The sequence below is a fragment of the Barbus barbus genome, assembly GCF_936440315.1.
Source record: "Barbus barbus genome assembly, chromosome: 1".
NCBI classification, from domain to species: Eukaryota; Metazoa; Chordata; class Actinopteri; order Cypriniformes; family Cyprinidae; genus Barbus; species Barbus barbus.
The window spans coordinates 23850729-23869720 of NC_136729.1; the positions used below are offsets into that span (position 1 = coordinate 23850729).

The 18992-nt window shown below is 38.3% G+C and overlaps 1 protein-coding gene across 2 annotated transcripts in view; it reads left to right on the forward strand.

Moving 5' to 3' along the window:
• The window catches only part of LOC306861778 (cyclic AMP-responsive element-binding protein 3-like protein 1), a gene marked incomplete at its 3' end in the record, with an annotated part of 33224 nt that extends 14583 nt beyond the window's left edge, over positions 1 to 18641 (forward strand). Inside the window, exons 3-12 of one of the 2 annotated variants that reach the window (XM_079404251.1) lie at positions 2472 to 2647; positions 6067 to 6151; positions 7783 to 7982; positions 8108 to 8257; positions 8390 to 8448; positions 8947 to 9015; positions 12712 to 12811; positions 14109 to 14259; positions 15115 to 15358; positions 16414 to 18641. In XM_079404251.1, coding sequence (XP_079260377.1) covers positions 2472 to 2647; positions 6067 to 6151; positions 7783 to 7982; positions 8108 to 8257; positions 8390 to 8448; positions 8947 to 9015; positions 12712 to 12811; positions 14109 to 14259; positions 15115 to 15358; positions 16414 to 16450 — 1271 coding nt within the window. Of the gene's footprint in view, positions 1 to 2471; positions 2648 to 6066; positions 6152 to 7782; positions 7983 to 8107; positions 8258 to 8389; positions 8449 to 8946; positions 9016 to 12711; positions 12812 to 14108; positions 14260 to 15114; positions 15363 to 16413 lie in introns of those variants that run through there. The other variant, XM_079404252.1, reaches the window with a different exon arrangement.
• Between the last annotated feature and the right edge of the window lie 351 nt (positions 18642 to 18992).

Genomic DNA, 18992 nt, shown 5'->3' on the forward strand with positions numbered 1-18992 from the left:
CAATTAACTTACTGACCGTAAATTTAATGGACAAGTCCTGGCCTAATGGTTAGAGAGTCGGACTCGTAATCAAAAGGTTGCGAGTTCGAGCCCCCGGCCGGCAGGAATTGTAGGTGGGGGGAGGGAATGTCCAGAGCTCTCTCCACCCTCAATACCACGACTGAGGCACCGAACCCCCAATTGCTCCCCGGGCGCTGCAGCATGGCTGCCCACTGCTCCGGGTGTGTGTTCACGGTGTGTGTGTGTGTGTGTGTGTGCATTTGTTCACTACTCACTGCTGTGTGTGTGCACTTGGATGGGTTAAACGCAGAGCACCAATTTCGAGTATGGGTCACCATACTTGACAATACGTCACGACTTTTTTTTTTTTTTTTTTAATTATAATTTTCAGGCCTCATGAGATATTGAGCTGTCAAACATTTTAAATAAATTTCAGCCATCTATACCCTGCCATCTGTACCATTAACATGCTACTATGTACATTTTAGAGGTAAATAGGTTACAAAGATCCATTTAAAGGCACTGCCCCAGTGACAAGCTGTTGTACCCCTAAAAGTTTACAGTTTTTGCTATGGAGTTTAGATGACCACAGTGAGTTCAGGTGTTTCAGTTATGTGTGATATCCCTTCTAATCCATAAACCTTCCCCTATAAAGACTGTGAGTGGCTTTAGGGGGCAGTTAAAGTAAGCTCTGGCTGGTTCACTACTTTGTCTCCTGTTGCTCTGCAGTAACTTTAAACCTGCTAATGAGCATCGCCTTTCCGTCTCCGCCGGCCTGGAGTCACCCTGCTATGATACCTGCTGTCCTGAGAGACATCAAAGCCTCACAGTGCCCTGTGAGCAGGACACCGTAGCTTCTGTAGAGTACAAGGAGGGACTTTTGCATGTAAAATTAAAACAAATTTTGCCCATTATTAAGTAACATCAGCTCTAAGCCACATTTAAGCTACCACGTGGAGAAACAGGAAGAAGTAAGTTTAAATGTGCAATTATAATCAAGGTTAAGTTAATTTGGTTTATACTGGTTAGTGCTGGTTTGGTTCAGCAGGGATGTCCATAAACTCATTTTTATTTAACAAATAGAGAGATAGGCAGTGAGAATGAGAGGTTCCATACAGCTCCAAGAAACACAGATGACCCCTCTGATCTACCAGATCCTTTAGAAAGTCTTTTTTGGTCTAATCATGTTTGAAAAAGCTGTAAAGATGACTAATCCTTTATTCACAATAGAGGCTGTACATGAGAGTGTGTTTGCTTTAGTGCACCCTGGTGAAGGACAGACTGTTATGGTCTAATCTGGTGTACTAAACTGAAGGGTTAGGCACTTTTACAGAGGTTCCCCACAGACTGAGAGCTATGAAGTATAAAATCCAGCGCTCTCCAACGAACAGCAGAACTCCTAAAGAGCTTTGCTCTCCTGTTGTAATCAAACTCCTGCTGATGTCCTTCCCTAACAGAGGACTAACATGAAAAACCTGCCATCCTTCTTTTACAAGGCCGCATAATGTTTTATCGATTCTGCAGTGGAGCCTGCACACGAATGCTACCAAGGGCGATGTGATAACGAGGGCTTCCACTATATGCTGTGCTTTTCTCCCCTTTGAAGCGTCCAGACATGTCGAGCTGTTCTCTAGCCACCCTACATGCCCCCAATCTCCCACCTACCCCTCCCACACCATAGGCTTGTGTGTTAACAGTATAAAGAGAAGCTGGTTTGCTTTACCCTTCCGTTCATTAACTGAGTCTGTCTTCCTCACCTGCATCTGTATGAAACCCCCTCCATGGGGTCTGGAGTGTGAAATTTGTCACTTTCCTGGAAATATCACTCATTGATTGCAATATCCTCCATGATGTTAACATCCTGCATGATATTTGCCCATAAGGCCCTTTAAAAAAACAAAAAACACACAGATGTCGTTACATTACTAAATATTGTCTGAGACACGGTAATTTATTAATATAGGCCTCTATATATTTTTGCTGTCAATGGATTAAAATGTATTTTTTAATTAGTATTCTGATTAAATAGATTAAAAAAAGGATATGAAGAACTCAAATGAAGAAAATTCAGAGACACTGTGGATAATCTGAAGCACTGAATAGACAGTAAAAAGTATATTGATTTTGTGGTTTCATTTCATTTTACATAAACTTATCTGTGGCCCACTGTCCACAGGACTTGTGGTTATTTTTTCCAATGTTAATTTATTTTTTAATTTGTTAATCTATGTAAACATGCATGTCAACTGTCGAGTTCAACTGTTTAAACTGTGCTTTGAGAAACCTGCATTCTGTTTATTCAGTAGCTCTCTCTGTTTTTAACGTCTGATTGATTGAGTCTTTTGAGAGACTTAATTATCAACATTCCATGTGTCACTCCCCAAAGCATTTTTAACAAAACTTTTAAAATGTAACAGTTAGTCCTTTTTCTCTATTTTCTGTTTGCTTGAGCCTGTTATTTCTTTCCTCAGACTCAGAAGGGATGTGGTCATTCAGTCAAGATCTCACAGCCATTCTAGTGAAGCAGGAGCCCAGCCTGATGTCAGAAAACTGCCCTGATACATCGCCCCCTCTGGCCAACACCAGCACCTGCTCAAACCCCCTCACTCTTGCCCCTCCGCCGCAGAGAAACCACACTGGGGAGAAGGTAAAAATGGCAATCATACATCTTGCAAACCGACGTTTAGAATGAAATACTTGTTTTCTCAGTCAGGTAGATGTTATTTTAATGTGGATATCAACAGATGTAATCGAGCTAATGATGGTGAACCTTACACACACTGCACACCAAAGGGACCATTGTATTAGTATGACAATGAAAAACATGCACACACACGTGCTTCATGCGCTCTTTTGCTCAGCTGGCAGCTTTCTCCACTTCTCTGCCCAGTGAACATGTTCACAATATGAGTGCGAGTGTGAGGAGTTGAACTTACTGAAGCATGGGAATCGGCTCCAGCAGCATCAGTGTTGAGCTGAGAGTAGATTAGTTCTTTGTGGCTGCTGAGGCCTCTCGAATCTGGCACCGGACTCTCTTTGAGCATCAGAGCCATGGAACTGTTCTCTTCTCCCTGACTTTACACTAACTTAGGCCAGACTTTCCGCCAGCTCCTGTAAAATCTGCCCTCTCCGGTGAGCCGGATTGTGCTGTGTGAACATTTTTGCTAGAAGTTAACAAGTTAGACGTGCTGTTAAGAATAACTTGGCTAGATTAAATAATATTCAGGATGGATGGGGTTCTATAAGCACATGTCCTTTATTTAAGAAGGGCAGCAAGACACGCACATGGTGTAAAGCTGCTCTGACATCCCACTGGGTTCTGCTGTATTGTCAGAATGCAGCTGTACTGGAGAGCGTCCTCATGGAGACACTGTGACCGTGTGCCACATGAAGAGCAGCTCTCACCAGATAAACACAAACCATAAATAACATGGCGTTAAGGCATGGAGCACCATAATAACTATAATTCATGATCTGCATAAATTACATAATCTTCAGGCAGTGCTTTGGAACCTTTTGAGGCCACCTTGGAATGTTGAATTAGTCCAAGTTATTGGTCCAGCTAAAACAGAATATGACCTGATTTTTCTGTAGTTTAATTTGAATGAAGCTTGACGAGAAGAGGAGGAAGGCTATTTGAAATATGTTTTTATAGACACTTTTGAGAGATTCTATTTTGTATATTTACAGTTTATTTGTATCTGTGTATTATTGGTCCCACTTTATATTAAGTGGCCTTAACTACTATGTACTTACATCAAAAAAATAAGAACAATTATTTATTATATTGTGTTCATATTGTGTTGCAAAACACTTCTGCTGCTATTTAGGTGGGATATGGTTGATGTTGAGGACAGGTTTGGTGGTATAGTTTGGTTTGAGGTGTAAGGGATGGGTCAACAGTGTAATTAGAAATGTAATTACAGAAATTAATTACAGGTGTAATTACATGCAGGTATTTAAATATAAGTAAAGTGTAAAAACATGTATGTACACAATAAGTACATTGTATCAAACAATTATTTTAAATGCAAGTACATAGTAATTAAGGCCACTTAATATAAAGTGGGACCGTATTATTTTATGAATCAGTTCCAGTCCTCGGATTTGAGGCTGACAGGCTGTATAGTTGTAGAGATTTTTCAGTGACTCTTTCCACATGTTAAATCATTACACCAGCTTGTAGAAACAAGTGCCCAGTGCACATACTGGTACTGGAGGTACTAAATTGGACTAATAAAAAAATTCTATGTTGTAAGAATGTGTGTAGTATGAATGCAGTCTGGACATACTACATCCCAAAATTTTCAGTGTCACGTGACTTACAGTTTAGTCGTGCTGCTTCACTGCCATCTCCTGTGACATCTTGTGATAGAAGCAGTAGACCAACTGGGTACTTAATACCTGCTTTTTTTATCAATACTATAAATTCATACATGCTACTCTTTTCCCATATTGCTCTTAGCCTACTATTTATTAAGCATATTTGGGCACTTTATGAGCAATTCATTGAATCATTGACAGAATCAAATTTTAAAACACCGATTCATTATGGAACTTATCATGCGATTGTTTTTATGAGTGAGTCATTGAATCATTGACTCAACTGATTCAATGAAGGTTAAGTTTTTTTAACCAGCTTTATCTTGTTATTATGTTGGTAGTGTATGTAAATGAACAGTGTGTATTCTTTCTCAGTGTTACCTGCACCCAGATATCCCATTAATTTGTCAGCAAAAGTAGCATTTTTCATAAACTGGCAAACATTTGCTGACAAATAAACAGGGATATCTGGGTGTGGGTAACACAGAAAAAAAGTATGTTTTTGTATAACATTTTCTATGTCAACTTGCAACTAGCAATATCGCAGTCACGCTGTTGTACTAAATATAAATAGCATATCAACAGCACTTATTTGATACTTTGTAAGGATTGTTCAGTCTCTAAATACATAAGAATGCTTTCTGTTAGGATTGTGTTGGTTTGGGTGTTTTGTTTTCTCTTTTCATTGGCAGGTTCTGTGATTGAGGCGTGACTGGAGCACACCTGATGCTCGTCTTGGCTGTTATTTAAACCTGGTGCGAGAGTTCGTTGGGGCGGCTGCTCCTTTGTTGCTCGAGCAGTTTGCCAGAGCCGTGCTCCAATTTTGTAGTATTATGTTTTGTTGTAATAAATATTATGTTTGAAATTGATTCCGCCGTGTCGTCTCCCTTTATGTTACATCTTTGAGCCAGGTGTAACATTTCATTATATAGAAACTCTGGATATGGCAATAAAGTGTCATGGCTTTGCAAGTTATTATATAGCTTGACAACTTTCCAGCTTATAGCACACCTCTGCGATTTTTACAGTTCAGTATTTTAGTCTCTTTGTACACAGCTCAAGTTGGTGGGGAATACCGTCTGCTGACCCAGAAAATAATAAGAGGGAGGCATGACGAAAAGTGAAGGGTACAACAGCCCCTCTGATCTGAGGCTCATGTCACCTCACTTTGTGCATGATGGTTGGTCGCTGGCCAGACTGTGTGTGGTTAGCAAGCGGGTAGCCTTTGCTCTGTCAGTGTAAACAGTTTGAGTCTGCCTTCAGCTGTGTTTACTGTCTCAGACATCCAGCATGGAGCACATTTAGTCCAGTGCCCTAACAGTTGAGTACCATCAGAAATCATCAAATACTACAGACCAACCACTGCAGCCTGATATCATCAAAGGCTCTCGGATAAAGCTGAATGATATCTCTGTACCACATATTGCTGTAACGTGAGAAAACACAGACAAGATACTTCTTTCACAAATACTTCAAATAAGCATCTGTTGCAATGAATGAGAATTTAATTTCACTTCCTCCTTGTGCCATATTTTTAAGTGAAACAGGATATTAACGAATTAAAAAATGTAGGGTGAGACCTGACTTTATCAGCAGAACAAGAAAGTAATTTTAGTAGTGAGAACATTTTGATTAAATATTAAAATATAGTACAGCACAAACATGCACCGATTCGCTGTGTAAGACCAGGAAACTTTGATGTCATCATGTTGATTGTTTTGCTCTTTGTTTTTGTTGTGTTAGATTTCCAAAGGCCTGAGCTCAAACTCCGTTCCTGCCATCAAAGCAGAGCCCAGAGAGGTGAACCAGTTCCTCAGTGTGCCCTCAGGTGGGTGTGAAATCTCTGCTCTTAAACAGTAAGGTCTTTGTGATGAAACAGTTTGACCAATTGAGTCTTGCTGGTTTAGCTATAGCTAAATAGTTATAGTTAACATGCCTAGTAGTGACAGTAGCATTCCAGCAACCTATGCTGGGGCCCAGCACTGAAGGCACAGCAATTCTAGTCTTTTAACCATGACTGTCCTTTAAATACAAGGTTCTAAAGTAGCCCGCTACTTTAGATACACAACAACAAGCTGATGTACTCAACATATAGCACTTGCAGTTCTTCCACACTAGTTTAAAGATGGGAAAACTAAGCAAATTAGTCCACTTTTATTCTGCTCCCTCGCTCTACGGTCAGTTCAGGGTTATAAATACTCTAATGGTGTGCTCCTTTTCCAGAGGAAATGAGGCTTAGTGTGAGTGTTTCTTTATTTAACTTTTGCATGTGTTTGACAATCTCTCAGATCTCAACTTTAGCCCTTTCTGAATGGCCCATTGATGAAAACCAGGTTCTTATGTAACCTCTGAGAATTGCATTTTAGCCCGTTGTGTAGAGTGAATTGTTTGCATATTGTGGTCAGTTATTTTAATTTATTAACTTATGCTCATCAAGGATTCATTTGATTTGATCAAAAATAGTAAAATGACAATATTTTGAAATATTAAAGATTACAAATTAAAATAAATGTTTTCTGTTTTAATGTATTTTAAAATGTACTTTTTTGTAAAAATCAGCAGGCATTACTTCAGTCTTCTGTGTCACATGATCATTCTATTATGCTGATTTGGTGCTCAACAAACATTTGTTGTTATAATGTTAAAAAATAATTTGTGGAAACAGCAACACGTTTTCAGGATTCTTTGATAAATAGGCAGTGCAAAAAAAGTTTTTTGCTGAACATAAGTATTCATTTCTTTTAAAAAAATGACTGACCAAACTTTTGAACAGTAAAGTAACTGGATGGTCATGATATTGATACGGTAGATCTCTGTGTATGTTCCGCAAACATATACAGTCCCTGCATTTAATAGACATTAGTGTTTGAAGTTGGTTCTAGACTATTTTTAGGTTTTAAGTTAAGTCACCAGCTCTCAATTCACCACCATTGTTTTATTGAGAAAAGGCAAATGACCCTACGTTTCTCCAGTGTGACTGTCCCCTCAGTACATCACATGTCATTTTGGATGAAAATCTGCTAATGGCAAGCAATTTATAGCACCTGCAAGTGTTGTGTGTGCGCTGTCTGTGTGACAATATGACGTCTTTTCATTCTGTTCATCCAGAAACAACAGCATTAAAGCAGTTCTGTGTATATAATGGAACATGTCCAGACAAAACACATGATGAGTCCAACACTCACCACACTTAGAAGCATTGTTCATGCATGTGCTGTGTGCGAAATGCCTAAAAGCTTCCAAAGGATTAGGCTTTATTGGCTTTTCCTGATGACAGGTGAATAGACTCAATTTCAGTTTCACACTTTGGCCTTGCTTTGCTCAAAACCCCATTTTAACTCTATTTTGATGGGTCGCCGTGTTTGTGTAGCATATGTACGAAATCAAACCTGATCATTAAGATGTGAATGTCACAAATGAAAGAGTCACGTGTGTCTCGTATTTTTGTTTTTCCAACAGATGAGCATCTGCGGTTGCCACCCACTCCTCCCAGCAGCCATGGCAGCGACAGCGACGGATCCCAGAGCCCACATTCACTGCCACCATTAAGCCCTGGCCACCTGCAGAGCCCACATTCACTGCCTCCATCCAGCCCTGCCCGGCTACAGGCCCGAACCTCCACAGCCATCTCCTCGTCCCCTCTCCTCACCGCCCCGCATGTGAGTCAAACGCATTTTCACCATGTGACATTACAGTATATACAGTCTAGATGGAAATTCTTATATCTATATTGAACACATATTTCAATACAGAGTGAAAAACGCTGACTTGTGTTGTAATGCAGAAGCTGCAGGGAACATCAGGCCCTTTGATGCTGACAGAGGAAGAGAAGAGGACTTTGATCGCTGAGGGATATCCTGTCCCCAACAAACTACCGCTCACCAAAACTGAGGAGAAAGCCCTCAAACGGGTGCGCAGGAAAATCAAAAACAAGGTATTACTTATGATCACATACTATTAATATTGAATACGTTCAGTTAGAATCCTCCTCTTATATGATATTGGTGCATTATACCTATATAGACATAATACTGTAATGCTTAAGTAGATACATTTTTTTTCTTAGATCTCTGCACAGGAAAGCCGCAGGAAGAAGAAGGAATACGTGGAGTGTTTGGAGAAAAAGTAATTGCCTCTTCTACTCTACTCCTTTGTTCTCTACCTCTTCTACTCCCTCGCTCCCTTTCTGACGGCTCTTCTTTTCTCTTCCCCTCCTCTTGCATTGTTTGTCTAGCATCCACTGTCCTCTATGTTTTCTTGGTGCCTTCATCCTTCTTTCTTTTCGATGACCTCCTCTCCTTTAATCCTCTCTTGTCTCTCACTCCCTGCAATATGCTCTATATCCTGCTTGCTATTTTATGGCTTTTGTTGTGTGAATGCAGCCAATGGCTACAGTCCATGCACTCATTGGGGTGTGTGTGCGTTTGCATGAGTCATTTTCCCTTTTATGCTGCTGTTAGGTTCTCAGGGTTTGGATAATGTGCTGGAGAGACTGGGCTCACACTGGACACACACATACTGTTTTTTCCACCATGCTTTAGTCCATCAAGCTGACAGGGTTATACGTATGGTCAATGGTCATTGTGACCGTGTGCAATAACACACTTTCTCTCTCCTCCTCAGAGTTGAGAACTATACTTCAGAGAACAATGAACTGTGGAAAAAAGTAGAGACTCTCGAGAATGCCAACAGGTGAGATACCATATGTGTATGTTTGTGTTTAATCACAGTGAATACTTTATAGGTGGATTTTAATAAATTTAATTGTAACCGTATTTGCGGTAAACGTACGCAGCAGCCTCTTCGCAGTCAGCAGGTGTTGCTAAGTTGGACCAGATGCACGCAGGTCTTAACCTCCCCTTCTGATCACATAGAGCAGCACCTTTTCATTCTCTCCTGGGTGGCCTAGTTAGAACATAGGCGCTGTCGACAGGGTGCTGTCTGTTCCTACTGTTTAGAGAGACCGAAAGAGAGAGCACCATGGGGGATTGTGTGTTATCAAAGTCAGCTCTTTTTCTGTGGATTAACTGTAAAACCTTATTGAAGAGAACAGCTCTTAAAGGGGTAGTTCACCTGAAATTAAAAATCTGTTGTTTAATTTTTATAATTTTAATTATCATCATGTCGTTTCAAACCTGTATGAGTTTCTCTCTTTTGCCAAACATAAAATAAGGGTACACTGTAAAAAATTACTATGATTTTAATGGTAAAAACTGTGAAAATGCTACAGTAAAAACCTGTTAAATGGTTAATGGTAAGTTCCTGTAAAATTTACAGGGGAAAACCGTAAACTGACGTTCCCAGAATTCCCTGCGTTGCATTTCAAATTTTGTTTGAATTTGATGTTTTTCTTTGAAATAACTATGTTTCTTAGTTTTTTCTTATCAGTTATGTTTCTTAGGATTGTATGTTACATCTAATGTTCCATGATGGTGTTTAGTGGTTGTGTGCACCTTCTATATATATATATATATAGAAGGTGCACACAACCACTAAACACCATCATAGAAAAAGCTGCTTGTGATGGGCTTTGGTTCATCATGTGACTTTGATAACCACCAAATCTAGGTGGTGATGAGAGTGTATATCAAAGGTACAAAACAGATTTCATTACTTCAATAGGTTGGTATATTAACATTATATCAGTTAATGAAATTACGGTATTTAACTGTAAATTTAAGTTAAAACTGTAAAACCTAAAATGTTGTTACCGTATTTTTTACGGTAGAATTCCGGCGACCACAGCTGCTGGTTTTTTTACCGTAAATTTTAAGGAATATATATTTATTTTTTTACAGTGTTTTTTTTTTTTTTTTTTTTTTTTTTTTTTTTTTTTTGGGGGGGGGGAGTAAGCCATATAGGTTTGGAAATGTTTAGAATTTTAATTTTTGGGGTTGTCTATCAAAGACATGTAAGAAAGTTTATTTTCATTTCAAAGTTTTTTTTAAGAAATTAAAAAAGAATTAAGAAATTAGTGTGCATTACTTTGACCAAAAGTGATAGTTAAATACATTTATAATATTACAAAATATTTATATTACAAATAACAGCTGTTGTTTTAAACTTCCTATTCATCAAGTATACAAAAAAATATGTATCCTGTTTTCCACAGAAAATATTAAGCAGTACAACTGTTTTCAACATTGAAACGATAATAAGAAATGTTTCTTGAGCAGCTTCAACATATTCAAATGATTTCTGAAGGATTATGTGACACTGAAGATTAGAGTAATGGTGGCTGAAAATTCAGCTTTGATGACAGGAATAAATTACATTTGCAAATATATTCAAATAGAAAACAGTAAGTAATATTTAGAACTATAGTAATATAAAATATAAACTATATATAAAATAAAATATAAAGCTATATATTATAATATATATAACTATATAAATATAAAGTATAACTATAGTAATATTTCACAATATTTCTGTTACTGTATTTATGATCAAATGAATGCAGCTTTGGTGAGCATAATAAAAAGCGGTTTTCAAAAACATAAAAAGAAATCTTACTGACCCTGAACTTTTGTACTGTTTATATTTCACCATTGTTTCAGGTTTTGAAGCTTTATTGTAGCACGTTACTGTCATCAGTGCTTTTAGTATGTAGGTAAGAGTGACATAAGTATGTGTGTAAGTATATAGTAATGCTTTTTATAGAGGACTGGCACAGGCCCCTTATTAACAACACACTTAAAGTAGCACGCAGCACGGTGCCGGCCTGCCCCTCATTACAGGATAAAGAGACTGTGTGTGTTGGCGCTCTGCCGATTCTTATTAGGATAGAGCCTTCTGAGTTATCTAAGAGAATTCAAAGAGACAGCGGGGGGGGGGGGGGGGGGGTGTTTGTGTGTTAGTGGGTGGGTTGTGTATTAATCTGAAGAAAACCGCTGTTTATACAATCAAATTGAGATTATTATTGCTAGGTTAGTAGGAGCCCCTCCTACTAACCTGAGCCCCTCTCAATGCTGAAAACATACTGTCTAGAGCTAGACTGGTCTACAGCACTCATTATGAGTGATTCTGTATGTGTATGTTTAGGTGAAAACTAATATACAGGTTTGTTTTGGGGTGATCTAGTCAAGTGGAAAAGCATTTAACTCCAGGGGTCCAGAGGGACTGTCTCTGTTATAAGTGTACTGTATGTTACTTTGGATAAAAGAGTCTGCTAAATGATGAAATAGCAAAGTAGTATTTTTTGTTTTGTTTTCCAACATGTTGCAATGGCTCTCTCTGGTGGTGGTGTTCCTCATTACTGCATGAGATGTTGCTTCTTTGTTACTCCACTAGAGGGAGCTCAACGTCGTTTTGTAACTGAATCATTTCTTCTGAGAAAGTTTGCTGCTGAGATTACATGCACAAACACAGGCTCACAGGTTACTGCTTATGTACTGTATACTGGGGGGATATACATGTTTATCAGTTCAGTTATAATCTCTGAAACATAGTTATTATACATTTCTTGTGTCATTTTGTGTACAATTGTAATCATATGTGACCCTGCCTGTGTAAACCCAGCTACAGTCAGTTTTTTATGATTTACTGTTTTCTACATAAAATCATCCCTCATAAGGCAAAGAACATTCTGTGAAAATGTAACCTTGATATCTTTAATACTGACTGAGTAAGGCCATGTCAAATATTATAATCATAGTGAAAATAATGGTTGAAATCAAACGTTGATGCTTGTAATCTCATAATTAGCTTTTGAGACTTTAGCCTGGATTTCACAAACAGGGTCACATATAATAAGTCAAGAAAGAGAAAAGTGTGGGGCTGATTTGAATTCCAGTTCATTCAAGACACTGAAAATGAAAGGCCAGGTTGAATGCGTTTTCTCACACAGTTTGCTCTACTGTTCTTGTGTAACACATATTTTTGTACTAGGTCGTCTAAGTATTCCATACATACTACATACAAACTGCAAAAGATAGTATGTGTAGAATGCCACTATATCATACTCACAGATCTTGTGGCTGTAAGTGTTGCAGTTGTGTTTGACTTTGTGTTGTTTTGGGTCACATCAATAAGTGTGTGTGAGAGCAAAAGAGGAAGCGCATGTTTGATTGGCTGCTGAAGAATGCCATAATTGAAGGGGAAATAAATTAACACCCACTGCACGCATACAGCAGCATTGAGGAGGAGGTGGAGAGCGAGAGACTGTGTGAGTGGTGTGAAGGGGAGTTCAGTTTATGTAACACTGTGGCGAGTAAGAACTGTATTATCCTCATATGCTCTCTGAGCTTAAGAATAAGAAGATCCTGCTTACAAAACGGCTCAGAGAAGAACACACATAGCCTGCAGACAAATATGCTGCCTACAGCCTGATCTAAAGAATTTACTAATCAGTCTTCTTTTTTGATGTGCTTTCTGTATCATCTTTAGGTCTCTACTACAACAGCTACAAAGACTTCAGGCTCTAGTGAGTGGAAAAGTGCCTCGGTCCTGCAAAATCGCCTCCACGCAGACCGGAACCTGTCTCATGGTATATACACACATATACTGTACAAACACGTGCATTTATTTCAACCTGCTCGTATTCACACACATTTTCTTAGTATTTCTTTCTAACAAACAAGACTCTTAAAGGAATAGTTCATCCAAAAATGAAAATTTGCTCAACATGTACTTCAGTCCATCCAAGATGTAGATGAGTTTGTTTCTTCATCAGAACAGACTTGGAGAAATTTAGCAAAACATCACTTGCTCAGCAATTGATCCCCTGTAGTGAATGGGTGCCATCAGAATGAAAGTCCAAACAGCTGATAAAAGCATTAAAATCCACAACATGACTCCAGTCCATCAATTAACATCTTGTGAAGAGAAGAGCTGCATTTTGTAAGAAACAAATCATTATTAAAACATTTTTTAACTTCAAATCCTGTTGGGGAAAAAAAGCATATGCTGGTTAGGTATGTTTTGGAGCATGGCTACTGGTTTGAGCTGATTTAAGCTGGTTATGAGCTGGTTTAAGGTGGTCATGTGCTGGTCCTAAGCTGGTCCTGAGCAGGAGCTAGGACCAGCATAGGACCAGCTGAAACCAGGTCAACCATCTCAAACCAGCAGCCACGTTTCAAAACATACCTAACCAGCATATGCTGGCTTTTTCAACAGGGAACTGTTGCTTCCTGCTACAATATGAGTCCTCTATCCATAATATTGCTTTCTCCAGTGAAAACGTTGTCTCATCTGAATCAGGGGAGAAATATGCACAGATCAAGTGACATTTAAAAGTCCAAAACTCTTCTAAACAAACATGTTAGTGGATTTTAATGTACGAGGACAACAGGGTAATGACTTTTTCATTGTAAGAAGCATTATTACGGATTTTGTCCAAAAGCAACATTTTCAGGTTACACCTTAATAATGGATTTGTTTCTTAGAAACATGTAGCTTTTCACTTCACAAAATGTTAATTGATGGAGTTGAATCGTGTGGATTACTTGTGGATTATTGTGATGTTTTTATCAGCTGTTTTGACTCTGATTATGACGGCACCCATTCACTGCAGAGGACCCATTGATGAGCAAGTGGTGTATTTCTAAATTTTTCCAAATCTGTTCCAATGAGGAAACAAACTCATCTACATCTTGAATGGCCCGAGGCTGAGTACATTTTTATTTTTGGTTGAACTATTCTAATGAAATATCTTGTCTATTTAGTTTAGTGCTTTGATCCTATGCCTTTAAAGGCAGGTCAGTGCTGCTCTGAGAGCTGTAGTGCAAAGTAGATTACAGTGGGGCGGTGTGCTCACCGTGTGTGTGGTTCCTCCTCCTGGCCAGGTGGTGGCGCTGTGTTTTGTGTTGGTGCTGGGCTCGCTGGCTCCCTGCCTGCCCGAGCTCTCCCTCTACTCTTCCTCCTTATCCTCATCATCCTCACACACGGTGAAGTCCGCACCGCTACCCTCAGGTGACCTCTACACCACCAGCCAGGGTATGTTTCATCCCTGCCCCTAATGTGTCAACAGAGATCAATTTTCATTCTGTACATTGGATGATTTGATTACATTTCTATACACATGCGCAAAGAAGCATTTATTTGTAGGTTATCAGACACACTGAATTATCCAGGCAACTAATAGCTGTGTATCTTCGACAGCACTTCCCCCCACGAGAGATTGAAAGAGTGCCATCTCTCTTCTAAAGGTTATTAACGGAGCTCCTGGGCTGACAGTGCCCATTCTCACCCTAAAATTACTGTCAGACATCCCAGAGAGTTTTAGATTGAAATCATTACTTCCCTTTTAGCCGATTTTATAATCCTCTTTCAATTTTACAACACACACCCAGCCTCATCTCTTTCGGTCAAGTAGGGCTCGCTGCAGTCCACAAGATCCAGTGGGCGTGGTTGGACCCACATCTAGGGGGTGGAGTTTGGTAGGTTTAGGGGTGGAGATGAGGTGGGTTTAGGGATCAGGGGGTGGAGATAGGTAGGTTTAGGTATATGTAAGGTGGGAGGAGTTGGATCTGGATCCAACCACGCCCCCTGGATCTTGTGGGCTGCAGCGAGATGCTCCTCCTTTCGGTTCTATCAAAGCTGCGCTTGAAAGGGGCTTCAAATGCCTCATCCATTTTCACAATGGCCCTACAGACTTGGCCCGTGTATGATGGCGATGGGGTTGCTGTAGTAACCGAAAATGCGTGTTGTTTCGCATAAGAGAGTAGCTCACTCCAAATCTTGCTCTTTCTTTCTCACACTCTCTCTGAGTCCAAAATAAGCATATACTGTATATCATGCAAGACAAATGACATAAGTAACACTGTTTTCTCTCTCTCTCTGTGTGTGTAGTCCGCTCCCGCAGCCTGCTCTTCTATGAAGAGGGTGCCCCACTGGAGGACAGCCACAGGGGCGTGCTGAGTGTGGAGAGGATGGAGGGGGTGCCGCGACATGTACAGGACGTGAAAGACAGCCATGAGCAGGAACATTCTGCTCTTGTGAGCAGGTACTTGAGCCAGGCCCAGCCAGAGCCTGCAAGCTACAGCAACACATCCGCGGCCCCACTCCGTCCCCCTGAACCACACTACCACTTGAGGTGAGACACACTTTGACAGTACTTTAATCCATTCAGGGTTAGTTTGTGGCATCTAAATTATAAAAGATGCACTGATATTAAAAATTTGGTGATATAGATAAGCTGATAGTTATTTTTGAGTTATGGCGGATAACTGATAGCTGATGTTCAAATTTTACACTATTTTGTCTGTATACATTACTTTACATTTACATTTAGTTATTTAGCAGATGCTTTCATGCAAAGCGACAATAGAAGCTATTAAAATCAACAAAAGAGCAATGCAAGTGCTATAACAAGTCTCAGTTAGTTTAGCGTAGTACACATAGCAAGGGTACATTAAAAATAGACAAAGTCAAATCAATGGTTTTAAATGCTAGAAAATAATTTAGGCATCATAACATTATAATGTACTGTACATTATGAAAAATGGATATTAATTTTGAGATTTGCCAAATATTATATTAAAGTGTTATTTCATTTTTAGTGTTTTAAAGATTAACCTAACATGTTTGATGATGGAGAACGTTTTTTTTTATTATTGTACAGGTATTGTTCGATTATGAATATGTAATATTGACTGATAACTGATATGGTACATATTTAACAAACTGTTTGAAAGTTTGGCGTGACTAATATTTTTTGTGAAAGCAAGGACGTTAAATTTTTCAAAACTGACAGTAAAGACTTGTACATAGTTTAAAAACGTATTAAAAACTAATGATGATCTTTGCAACTTTCAACACACTGTTTTCAACATTGATAATAAGAATTATATGCGAAGGATCATATGACACTGAAGACTGAAGTAAAGGCTGCTTAAATTTCAGCTTTGCCATCACAGGAACAAAATACATTTTTAAAATATATTGAAAATATTTCTTTTTTTTTTATTTCATTTAATTTAGAAATTGTAATAATTGTGAAATATTGTAATTTCACAATATTGTCGTATCACTCTATTTTTGATCAAATAAATGCAGCCTTGATGAGCATAAGAGACTTAAAAACATTAAAAAGCCTTTTTAACGCTAGTGTATATTGTGAATAAATATTAATAGCCCCTTTTCTCTCAGAAAGCGGGATCCTGAGGGAGGAGCTGAATATTTCTAACCCCTCTGGGTGGAGCTGCCTCATCACACAGGCCTCCACTGATGTCCGTTGATCCTGCACTACTCGGCCCTCGACCCTGACCGTTACCGACCCTGAGTCTCCTGACCCCACCCTAAAAAACCAACAAGCCTCATGACCACGATCCAACCCTCTTGACATGCATTCCAATGACATTCAACCCCAGAACTGTGAGAAGAGAAATGGGTCCATCCATACACTGAAACTCCCCTTTACCAGCAAGCACTGAGTTTAAGGACTAAGAGAGAGAAGAGAGGATGTGGGCGGTTGTAGATGCTGCTCTGTTTTAGATGGATGTGAGCCTACAGCTCTAAATTCACTAAACACTTCACACACAGGGTGTGGGAGGGAAAGTTCATGAGTGTTTGTTTTGATCTTCTTAAAATGCCATGAGACTGTCCATTTACTACATATCCCTACTTAAATCCCAAAGAACTTCTTTTTAAATCTCTGAATGTTTTCCAGCAGGTGTAATCACAGGTGCCTGACGTACGTTGTGGTTTTGCAAAACTTGCTTTGACAGGATTTTCTTCCTCTGCCATCTTGGCTTGTTTCTCCCTAATAAGTTTAAGCTGGATTGCACTTGTTTTGCACTAGGAAAACTAATTGATTTAAGTGCCTTCGCATTCTTTTTCTTGTAGTCATATTTAAAAAGCTCCTAACCACTTAGTTCCCTCTTAAACCTCTTTTACTCTGCTTACTTTTATTAATGCATTTTATTTTTGTTTTCTACTTTTAAAAGGCAGAGGCTTTTGTACTGAATTACAAATTTTATCCATAATATATTCTAGTATTTGCAGCATCCAAAAAAGAGCATATTTATTTTATGCACAAAAAAATTATGAAAGTTATTGTGGTTTTTTTTTAATTAAAGATGATGTAAAGTTTACATGATCTTGTTGTCATAACTGTTAAACAGTTTTTTTCTGTTATCTTTATTTCTGTGTAAAGAAAGTTTTGTATATATAGAGAAAAATGAACAGGGACGATCAAATCCTGTCTGCGTTTAACCATGTTCAATCTCTGAAGAATTCTGCACAATCCACATAAAAACATTGGCTATAATGGATACAAAGTGAAAACAAACCGATATTCCCATTAAGAAAAGTGAACCTCTTTAAAAATGAATGTTATTTAAACACATTTTTTTCTGATTATGGAATCCATCTTTTTAATGTTAGTCTAGACTGTCTATATACTGTTCATGAGCGAACTGTTTGACCACTGTAAAATTCACCACAAATACCGATAGTGCAGTTGTGTAAATATGTTTTACAAAAGTTTTTTTTTTTCTTAAAGGAGAGAAATTTTGTTATGAGATAAATGTCACTGTTTAGAAACTATTTGTTAATCATAAAATCTTTTGGGGTTTTTTTTCTTTCAGTTTTTTTTAAATAATTTTTCATGATGTCCTCTGATGCTACAGCCACAATATTATTTTTATTGTACAGCTAAAGATAGCCACTGATAGACGTATTTTAATGCATTTTTCCCGCTCTAATTAAATTATAGTAATGAAAGTGGTTGTCACAAAGGCATTCTGTCACTGTCAGTTTTTATAAATTAATCTGTGGTATATGTGCCAGAACACAATGAAAAACTGTAGATAACATCCTATTTTTAGTGTAAAACTGAATTCACCATAGTTTTAAAGAGCCATAAGTTTAGAGACATCACGGCCTCTGCTATAGTCGTCTCACCCATCGATATGTATTTCTTTAGTGTAATAATAATAATGAACTGGAAAAACATTGTGTTGATTTGTATATTTCAAAGACGATAAATGGAAACCTTATGACTTCATTGCACATAATGTTCACAGAAAATTTGTCTCAAACCTGGAACTCCAGAATGTCTGAACGTTCTGGAATTGAATCTAATGCCCAGTCTGATGATGGAGTTTATGCTTTAAAAATGTAATTGTTGCTGGTATTACGTGTATCTCTGCCCTGGTTGCCCTTTGTACATATGACTGATGATAAATGTTGGTTGTAAATATGGAGGACGTATTTTTTTATTTCCAATGCATTTTGGTAATCACCATGCGGCTTGAGTTGATTTGTATCTGTGTATGGATCTGACTCTGTATGTATCTATGCTCTGAACCTCTTGCTTTTTCTGTCTTATCTAAAGTAGAGTTAGAATGAAGCAAAATACAAAATTTGCAGATGCAACCCAATGTCTCCTGTCTTATTTTCAGTTTTATACCATCTTTATGCATAATTTGAATTATTATTTTTACCATTATTATTAGATTCAGATTCATTCTTTATTGTCCTCAGAAGAGGAAATTTGTTTTCACAGACTGTACCAGAAGCTGTAGTACACATAATACACACATATTTCCCACCAATACAAATATACACACATTTACAGCAACAAAAACATCAGTGCATATGATACACACATCCTTCATCAAATATAAATTTACAATATAAGGTTGGGTGTGCTGTGAAGTGATAGTGTCTGGGTCTGCCTGCAAAATCAACATGCATTGCCTGAAATGCTCATTATATTTTCAAAT